Source organism: Nuphar pumila, chromosome 10, assembly GCF_984573655.1.
Source record: "Nuphar pumila chromosome 10, dmNupPumi1.hap1.1, whole genome shotgun sequence".
NCBI lineage: Eukaryota > Viridiplantae > Streptophyta > Magnoliopsida > Nymphaeales > Nymphaeaceae > Nuphar > Nuphar pumila.
In genome coordinates, this window is record NC_143258.1 from 95,243,518 (window position 1) to 95,254,373 (window position 10,856).

Consider the following 10,856-nt stretch of genomic DNA (forward strand, 5'->3'; position numbering starts at 1 on the left):
ATCGGCATCCGCAAATAAAGCAAAATTCACCAAGTCTTTCTCAAGATTTCTTCTTGCTCTTTCATAAATTTCTTGAAGACTTCTTGTCTTCATAGGAGGAGATTCAGAACTCCTTGAAGATGAGGAAGATGGTGATAAATGCGTAGATAGAGAGGAGAGTGAAGTATCTCCATCACTACCATCACCACTTGGTTCATGACTCTCCTCCTTATTGATGAAATGTTAATTTTTATTTTCATTCTTTTCATCCCAATTCCAAGATTCTTCTTCATTGAATTTTACATCTCTGCTGATGATAATTTTCTTGGTGATTGGATTGTAAAGCTTATAAGCCTTTGAGCATTCACTGTACCCAACGAGGATACATTTTTCAGATTTATCTTCAAGCTTGTTCCTTCGTTCATTGGGAATATGAGAATAACATATGCTGCCAAATACTTTCAAGTGAGCAACACATGGTTTTTGCTCACTCCAAGCTTCTTGAGGAGTTAGGTTTTGAACACTTTTAGTGGGGGCACGATTAAGAAGATAAATAGCACATGCCACTGATTCAGCCCAGAATATGTTAGGCATACCTTTAGATTTCAACATACTTCTTGCCATCTCCATGATCGTGCGATTCTTCCTTTCTGCAATGTCGTTTTGTTGAGGTGTGTACCGAGTAGTCTTCTGATGACGAATGCCTTTCTCTTTCAAGAATTCCTCGAACTCATTTGACATATATTCAGCTCCACGATCAGTACACAAGGCTTTGATAGAGATATCACTTTGCTTTTCAACAAATGTCATAAATTGCTTAAAATATTTGAACACCTCAGATTTTTCTTTTAAAAAATAAACCCATGTCTTCCGACTGAAGTCATCAATGAATGTTAAAAAGTAACGATTACCTCCAATAGATGTGGTGCACATAAGGCTGCATAGATCAGAATGAACTAACTCAAGTGGTTTTGATGCTCGCCAAGATTTGCCAACAGGAAAAGAGTCTCTATGATGTTTTCCAAGAACACAACCTTCACAAATTTTGTCTTGCTGATGAATGTTAGGCATGCCTCTGATCATATGTTTTTTGCACATAAGAGATAAAAAATTGAAGTTCAAATGTCCATATCGAAGATGCCACAACCATGATGAATCTTTACTAATAGTATTGAAGCAAGGAAGAACAACATTTTGAAATATAAATGAAAACATTTTGTTTTGAGTCATTTTCACCTCAGCTATGAGAGCATTCTTTCTGTCCTTAATTTCACATATTTCTCCTTTGAAATGAAGATCATATCCTTTTAGAATAAGTTGCCCAACACTCAAAAGATTGTATTTGAGGCCTGAAACATAGAAAACATCGGTGACATGCTTGTTTCCAAGGTTAGTTTTAACAAGAATATCACTGCGTCCCTTGACCGCAAGCCTATTATCATCACCTGTTATAACTTCAGTTTGGACCATTTCATTTAAGTTCACAAATAAATTTTTGTTTTCAGTCATGTGGTTACTACAACCACTATCAATATACCATACTTCATCATGTGTTTCTTCTTTGGTATCACAAGCAAGAAAGAGAATATCATCATCAATAATTTCATTTTTCTCATGCATGAAAGTTATCTCCTTTTGGTTTTCTTCTACCAATCTCTTTCTACAAAACTTTATGGTGTGACCATACTTCTGACAATGAAAGCATTGAACTTGTGAGAGAGAGCGACCACGACCTCGACCTCTTCCTCACATAGAATAAAATGAATCACTTACCTCTTCTTTTGTCTCTTGATTTCTACTACCTCCATATCCTCTTCCTTTTCCTCTTCATCCTCGAGCACCACCACGAATAGAGAGTTGTGTCTGAAAAGATTGTTCGATTGGAGGAGAATCAAATTGCTTTATACGAAGTTCATGAGATTGAAGTGATCCCATTAAACTATCAATGGACAAGGTGGATAAATCTTTGGATTCTTCTATAGCAACAACAATATGTTCAAACTTGCGAGTTAAGCTCCTTAATATTTTTTCAACAACTCTTTGATCTTCAAGTTTTTCACCATTTACTCGCATTTGATTAACAATGAAGAAGACTCGATTGAAAAAAGCTTCAATCGTTTCAGATTCTTTCATCCTTAAAGAATCAAATTCACTTCTAAGAGTTTGGAGTCTCACCATTTTTACATTGTCTTCTCCTTTGTATGTTGTATAGAGAGTATCCCATGCTTCCTTTGCCGATTTCGCCGAGGATATCCTTTCGAAAATGACCTCATCAACAACTTGATAAATATAGAACAAAGCCTTATTGTTCTTCTTCCAATTTTCCTTCAACTCAGTTTGTTGTCGTTGAGTGATGCCCTCCACATTGTCCATCTCATCGAATCCACTTTCAATGATGTCCCATAGATCTTGAGAGACAAAGAGCGCCTTCATTTGAATACTCCACTTGTTATAATTTTTTCCAGCAAAGCAAGGAACTTGTGGTTGAACCATACTATTAGAAGTCATCCTAGCTCTGATACCACTATGTTGGAAATAAAACAGCAAACTAGAGAAGAAGATTGTTCTCTAGAGTGAAAACACACAGAAATGGTGCCAAAGAAAGAGAAGACTACAAATGGCTTCAAAACAATCCAATGACATATCAAAAAGATGATACATGGCTGCTATATATATATATATATATATATATATATATATATATATATATATATATATATATATATATATAGCATTCAAGCCCAACCAGAATTTAATTACATAGTAAATTCCTATCATAGAAAAACTAAAAGACTATTACATTTTCAAGGAAAAGAAATAAATGGAAGAGGAACCCAAAGAGTTTGCATAGAAAACTGCAGATAGCCTTAATGTAAAACGGGTTCCCAAGACAAGTAAATGAGGGAAGAAAACAATGAGTCTTGCTTATAATTCCAACATATAGGCCATCCATAAACCATGGCTACTGGTCCCCCAAATTCAAGCTCATCCTTCAGTTTTTCCTCTCTCTTTCGAGTTTATCCGTTAATGACAACAAATGTTTCTTGTCCATGTTCAATGCCCCACCTTCCTTGATGGCCCCCGGACAATAGATTTTTAGCTGCGCAACTTCGGATTTACCTATTTCCAATCTGGGTCCCCCTTTACAAATAAAGTGCATCCTCTCAGCCGCTTGGACTGTCACTATCCAAAAAGTCCAGACCAAAATTTCTTTCCGGCAGACTTCCTACCTTTTCATCGTCGGTCGGCTTACCCTTATTAGGCACGTCTTGTCCTCTATCCCAAAATTTTTTATGTTCATGTTTCTGATGCTCAAGGGTGTGGAGAAAAAGTTCTCTAGTTTGATGGCGGATTTTCTTTGGTCTGGTTGTCACCTTCGGACTAAGCGTCACTTGGTTGGATGAAACTCGTTGGTGTTACCAAAGCGTATGGCTGGTCTGGGGATCTTCACTCTCAGATTACGGAGTATTGCTCTCGTCGTGAAGTAATATTGAATGATGCACCATCCAGGCAATCTGTGTACTCCTCTGTTCCATGCTAAGTACGATTCCCTTGAGTCGATCCATTATATTCGTCGTTCTCGCAGGCTTTATGTCTCGCACTTGCGTCGCATGTGGCTTAAGGCTATGTCTTTCATCCTCATGCAAGATGGTGATCCTGGTCCTGACGTACAATTTTTGTAATGGATAATTGCGCCTAGCGACGTTTTATGCACTAAAACTCTGTATCGGTCTCTTCTTCCGCTTGGGGCTGACTGGCATCCTGAGCATCTTTTATGGGTGAATGGGCAAACTCCCCGCTCTCGGTTCTTAGCCTGGTTAATTTTACACAATAGAGTACAAATGAACAACTTCCTTAAGAAGGTAGGTTTTTAGTATCCTAGTAGGTGCATCCTTTGCCAAGCGGTGGAAGAATCCACCTACCATCTGTTTTGGGCAGGCCAAATCTTTGTGGATCTCTTTAAAAGTACGTGGAATCAACATGAAGTAATCGTGAGACAGGAATCCTTCACACTCGACCTTCTGTGGGGTCCATCGCGGGTTCGCAGTTGCAAGTATTGGCGGCTGATCTAGAGAACTTGACTTCTTACTTCTTGGTGGGTTGTGTGGATGACTCGCAACAATGCGATCTTCTGTCAAATCGTGATTGCTTTCAATAAGCTCGTCATTTGCATCTTGGTTGATGTGTACGCAATTTTGCGCCTCTACTCTCGTGTTATCTGCCCCCTTCAGTCTTATTCTCTTCCTCAAAACCTTGGTTGATCTCTGTGTTCTTTTATTTTTGTGTTTTGCCTTCGTGCTTTCGGCCCTTTGTTTTGGGTATGTTGTTTTTTTGTTTTTGCGGGCTCAACTTTTTGTTGATCCTCTGCCTTAGTAATCTCTCTCTCTCTCTCTCTCTCTCTCTCTCTCTCTCTTGTGGGAAGCAGAAAATGGAAAAAGAGAAGCCCCAACTCTCACCAGTATCCACTACCTGCCTCTTTCTAACATTCTCAGTAACTACCTCCAATCTCCAGTCAAGAGTTCGGTGGTAGTATAAGGCATTTTTCTATGCTGGGAAAGTGCCAAAGCTGAGAGAGAGCTTGGACTCGACCACCAATCAAAACATGAACATCAGCTGAGTCACGAGCACAATCCACTGGTAAACGAGCCAAATATGATCATGCCATGTTCAGCTAGTTTACCAGCCCTTAACCCACTGCCACTTTTTTTTTTGGATAATTCAAGGAGAAAACCCCATCACTAATCATGCATTAGCTAGCCTTGGGTTGGTAAAAATATCGAGGTCCCCTGTTCACTGGCAATTTCAAGATTGCAACAAGAGATGCCACCCCTGAGTTTCGAACTTGTGATGTCCCGTCAAATAACTTGGTGACATTCACAAGTTGTTCCTACCTGATAATCAGAGCCTTCGTAAGCCCGACGGGCACTTTTATACTAAATGACAAATACCGATTACCGCCAAGGGTTTAGGGTTTGAGTTCAGATTTTAGTTTTTCATTCTCATGAAAGGGAAATGCCTTTTTCATGGGAAGGTTCATGAATTTCTTGAAAATCCTACCAACTCAGCCTTCTTAAGAAAATGCTTTAATAGGTAGGTATGAAAGGATTCACACATGAAAAGCGATCGTTGGTGGAAAAAATTAGGTTCAGCATGACACTTTCTCACCATGATGATTTGCTGTTTGTTTTTTTTCATTGAGAGTGAGGTAAAGAAAATGATTGCTACTTCAACAACTTATCATGAAAGTTGCACGAAAACAACAGGGCAGATTTTTATAAGTAGGGCCCACCTACAAATGGGGTTATCAGGTGCAGCAGTACACCAAAAGTGTGCAACCACATCCCACCTAATCTTCTCTCCACAAGGTCCAAACATTCATCCTCTACCAAATCTAGATGCATTTTGAGGTGCTGGTACCAGGTCCCACAGGACCTAATTTAAGTACGATCTGACCAATGTCCAAGTCTAGGTGGCAATACTAGATGCCATAAATTTTTCTATTTTCTAAATTTTTTATATGTAAAAATTTCAGATCCCATTGGGTTCTCAGGTTGAATCTCGTATATGGTTTATAAACTTTTAAACTAGATTAAGGTCCACCCATCACTTGGATCTAGGAGAAATACCCGATTAGCTGTTGGACCCAGTTCATTATGCCCAAACTTTAGACCTATTGGATCAGATACATGTCAATATTGAATTATGTTTGGCAACCTTTTTTTTTTTTTTTTTATAACTCCGCCTGTGTAGTTATACACTGCCGGTCCCAAGCCCGGATAAAGGAGGAGGGTTGCGGTAGGCCTGTGACAACCAGCATAAAAACTTTGTCATATCCTATGAAAATGAACCAATATGAGAATTTCGTTGGGGCGTTCCCTACTGAGCGACGCGCTGTACTCTTTAGGCCCGGAGGCAGTGATAAATGTGCAAGGGTTGCTAGGTCGTCGCCCAGAAGCGACGCGTCACACCGGCGCCCGGGTGTGGTGTCAAATAGGCAAGGGTTCCCTCACTTTGTTGGACGGGTGGAGGTAAAGAAGTTAGTCCAAGACCATAAAATTAGGTTAGCCACTTGGAACATAGGGTCTTTAACTGGTAAGTTGGTAGAGTTAGTAGATGTTATGTGTAGGAGAAAGATTGATATTTTATGTCTTCAAGAGACCAAATGGGTAGGTGAGAAAGCTAAAGTGATAGAACCTTGGGGATATAAGATTTGGTATACAGGAATAAATAGGAATAGGAATGGAGTAGGGATTGCTATGAGTCGTCAGTTTATAGATAATGTAGTTGAGGTCCGTAGGAAGGGTGATAGAATTTTACTTATTAAATTAGTATTAGGTACGGATATTATTAATATTATTAGTGTTTATGCACCTCAAGTAGGTTTAGATGATTCCATTAAGCATCAATTTTGGGAAGATTTAGATGGAGTAGTACAAGAGACATCTTATGGAGAAAAGCTTTTCATCGGCGGTGACCTTAATGGACATGTAGGCATTAGTAGGGATGGATTTGAGAATATCCATGGTGGCTATGGTATAGGAGAAAGAAATGAAAGTGGAGAAAGGATTTTAGATTTTTGTTTGTCCTATGATATGATCTTAGCAAACACTTGGTTTAGGAAGAGGGAGTCTCACCTAGTAACATTTAAAAGTGGGGTTAATACGAGTCAGATAGATTTTTTCCTACTTAGAAAGAGAGATAGGGGTTGTTGCATCGATTGTAAGGTTATATCAGGAGAAAGTGTAGCTACACAACATAGAGTCTTAATTTTAGATCTTAGAATTAGACAATGCCGCAAAAGGGATAGACATAGGATAGATCCTAGAATTAAGTGGTGGGCACTGAAAGGAGCTAAACAAGGAATGTTTGTAGAGCAGGTAGTTAAGGAAGTTGATTGGTGTCTCGAGGAGGATTCGGAATCAATGTGGAATAAGATAGCGGGTGGTATGAGAAAAGTAGCTAAGGAGGTATTGGGTGAGTCTAAAGGCGGTGCACCACTAGGTAAGGATACACCATGGTGGAACGAGGATGTCAAATTAGCTATTAAGGTTAAAAGAGAGTGTTATAGAAATCTAAGTAAGAGTCGTGATAATGAGAATTTGGAGAAGTATATGATAGCAAAGAAGGAAGCTAAAAAAGTTGTTCGAAACGCGAGGGCTAAGGTATATAAAGAGGTTTATGACAAGTTGGATACCAAAGAAGGCGAGAAGGATATTTATAGGCTTGCAAAGATGAGAGATAGGAAATCGAAGGATTTGGGTATGGTTAGATGTATCAAAGATGAAACGCAAAGGGTTTAAGTCAAAGATGAGGAGATTAAGGAGAGATGGAAAGATTATTTTGATAAGCTATTTAATGATAGTCATGCTCAAGATCTTGGAGACTTCTCCATTCCTTTTCATGAGATAAATTGTGACTTCATGCGCAAGATTCAAAAGAAAGAAATTGCAGAGGCTTTGAAGAAAATGAAATCAAGAAGGGCAGTTGGCCCAGATGGTATACCTATCGAGGCTTGGAAATGCTTGGGAGAGAAAGGTTTAGAATGGTTGACAAATCTTTTTAACTTGATTTGGCGAACAAATAAGATGCCTAATGAGTGAAGGAAGAGTACTTTGGTGCCTTTATATAAGAATAAGGGTGATATACAAGATTGCACAAACTATCGGGGTATAAAACTCATGAGTCATACTATGAAACTTTGGGAGAGGGTGATTGAGTCTAGGTTGAGGAAGGTTGTCATGATATCGGAGAATCAATTTGGTTTTATGCCTGGAAGATCAACTATGGAAGCTATACATCTTCTTAGACAACTTATTGAAAGATATAGAGAGAGGAACAAAGATTTGCATATGGTTTTTATTGATTTAGAGAAGGCATACGATAGAGTACCTAGGGACGTTCTCTGGTGGACAATGATGAAGAAAGGTGCCGGTGAATGATTATTTCAAATATTTGGGATCCATCATTCAAAAGTATGGAGAAATTGATGGAGATGTAAATCATAGGATAAAGGTTGGGTGGATGAAATGGAAAAGTGCTACTGGAGTGCTGTGCGATCGTAGAATGCCATTGCGGTTAAAGGGAAAGTTTTATAGGACGACTATTAGACCCGCTTTACTATATGGTACGGAATGTTGGGCTGCCAAGAGACATCATATTCAAAAAATGAGTGTAGCTGAGATGCGGATGCTTAGATGGATGTGTGGAAATACAATAAAAGATAAGATTCGGAACGAAGAGATACGTAAGAAGGTAGGTGTTGCACCCATTGAAAATAAGATGCGAGAGAATCGTTTACGGTGGTTTGGACATATTCGGCGAAGGCCTAATGATGCTCCAGTTAGAAGGTTGGAGAAATGTGAAAATATATTAGTTAAAAGAGGTCGGGGTAGGCCTAGGAAGACTTGGATGGAGATGATAGGAAAGGATATGAATGCTTTGAACCTCACCGAGGACATGGCGTTGGATAGAAATGATTGGAGGAAAAGGATTCATGTGGAAGACCCAAAATGAATTTCTTTTTTGGTTCATATCGCTGATACCAATTGTTTTGGGATGAAGGCGTAGTTGTTGTTTGTTGTTTTTGTAACCTTTTTTTTTTTTATAACCGAAAAAACTGTGTCGCTCACCGAGTTCATTGGCATAGAACCTAAGGCTTCCTGAACGTCCAGGGAGTAAATCCCATTTTAGTCGGTGTGAACCTTTGAGTTCGAACTGATGATGCCACGACAATTTAGTGATGTTTTGCTCATCGTGGGTGACAACTGAAGAAAGAACAGGGGAAATGTGATTGCACACTTTTAGTGTGCCGCTGCACCTGAAGGCACTCCATTTTTTGGGCTCCACAACTGACAGGCCCTATCCCTAAGATGGAGGGTGATCAGCGGCACACAAAAAGTGTGCAATCACATTGCATCTGATCCTCCCTCGATGACAACCTCACACCTTGATCTGCATGTCCTTGGATCTCTTTAGTCAGAAATCGCTGTAGACAAGTGGAATCAGGTGCAATCACATTGCACAAATGCTATACCCACTACCCCTATTCATCATTCATTTGCTGTTGGGCCTTACTATGATGTAAAAGGCGCAATATGATTGCACAAATATTTGTGCATTAAGCACCTGATCACCCTTCATCTTGGGGACAGGGCCTGTTAGATGTGAGGCCCAAGACCTGATAGAGGGCGATTGAGTGCTTAATGCACAATTTTTGTGCAATCATACTGCACCAAAACCGGACTCTACTCTGACAGACTGTACAATAGAAGATGAGGATGATTAGGTGCAGCAGCACATTGCATGGCTGATATGACGACACCTGATCCTGCCAGGCATTCAAACGCATTCCAAAAACTCAGCCACCAACCACAATATGAAATTTTCTTAAGCTTGGTGGGGGCCCTATGATGTCTTCAGCCACCAACCAAAATAGAATTTTTTCTTCAGAATGGTGGGGGCGCTTTGATGTCCTAATTTTGACCACAAACCTTCCTGTTCCCATCATTTGACATAGGATGGTTTTTCATCCTACTAACCATCTAACCAACAGTTATGATTGGTCTACATTCTTTACTGAATGTGACTGGAGCCATCAAGTTTTTTTTTTTTCTGGGAGTTAGCCACTGAGATACATCAGCTGCACGGCTAGGATGACATAGAACACTCAAAGGATGTGATATTTTTGTTGTTTCTTCCATTCGTGGTCATCAAATCATTCACATGATTACTCGTATTTGATCAAGGAAGAGAAACCCCAAACCACATAACCACAAAGAAAAATACACCAAAACGCACACAAGAACCAAAAAAAAAAAAATTAGTTTACATGCAATTTGTTTCTTTCAATAAGCAGAGAGCCTCTGAGAAGCAACGAGAGACCGGTAGAGCTCGTAGATCACCCTCTTCTCCAAATCTCCATCGAAGCCAACGGCCTCTTCGCGGCCGGCGGAGACCTTCCTTCTGCAGAAGCCATTGGCATCACCTAGGAACCCGCCAGAGCTCGAGAGCCTCAGCAGGGCATCAACGTAGCAGTCGCGGAGACGAGCCAGGAGCTTCTTGGTGGGGGACACCATGAGCTTAGCCAGCTTGAGGTGCACCCTGGGCATGACCTTCACCCTCCAGAGTCTCCTGCTGTTTCCTCCGAGCTTAGCCATCCTCATGCGGCTCCTTCGTGACCCTTCATGGTCTAGGCGTTGGTACTGCCTCCTGTTCCAGTACCTCTTCAAACTCCCATAGAAACCCATAGAAATGCCTCCCATCTTCCCTTTCTAGTGAATTAGAGAGAGAGAGAGACTTTGTAGGTGAAGATGTACCAGTTTTTCATTATATAAAGAAGGGGGTTGGTGTCGCATGGATGACAAAAATGGTCGTCTCATGCGGTTAAAATGACCTTCAACACCAACTTTTAGTCAAAGATGATAAAATGCAGAAATTTGCGGGCCGCTCATGGGACTTGTTAGTTGGATGACATATTAAATTATTAATAGATATGTGACAAATATCGCCGATATTTCATCTTAATATTAAGGCCGATTATAATACTGGGTAAAAAACGGAGTCTCTCTCTCTCTCTCTTTCTCTCTCTCTCTCTCTCTCTCTCTCTCTCTCTCTCTATATATATATATATATATATATATATATATATATATATATATATATATATATATAAAGAGTCACTAGAATATGAGAACTAGAAAAATGAGCATTTTCAACACTTTTTTGTAAATTCAACCATGTGGATGTGCTTGTCATGGTGAATTTGTTAGGAATCAACCATTACATATTGTATTTTCGATGGAAAATGCAATTTTTGAATGCTTGAATATTTATGAAGATCATGAGCGATTGATTTTAAAGCCTTAAAAAAACTCGTT

The 10,856-nt window shown here is 39.7% G+C and overlaps 1 protein-coding gene across 1 annotated transcript; it reads right to left on the reverse strand.

The window, feature by feature from the left end:
- Positions 1 to 9,633: 9,633 nt before the first annotated feature.
- On the reverse strand, positions 9,634 to 10,275 carry LOC149827447 (uncharacterized). The gene has a single exon (XM_090020320.1). It carries the CDS (start codon positions 10,239 to 10,241, stop codon positions 9,825 to 9,827), a length of 417 nt encoding a protein of 138 aa, XP_089876446.1. The 5' UTR covers positions 10,242 to 10,275; the 3' UTR covers positions 9,634 to 9,824.
- Positions 10,276 to 10,856: the final 581 nt, after the last annotated feature.

Bases quoted from the DNA above. Each gene is read 5' to 3' on its own strand.
- LOC149827447 (XM_090020320.1), bottom strand. From the start codon at position 10,241: ATGGGAGGCATTTCTATGGGTTTCTATGGGAGTTTGAAGAGGTACTGG.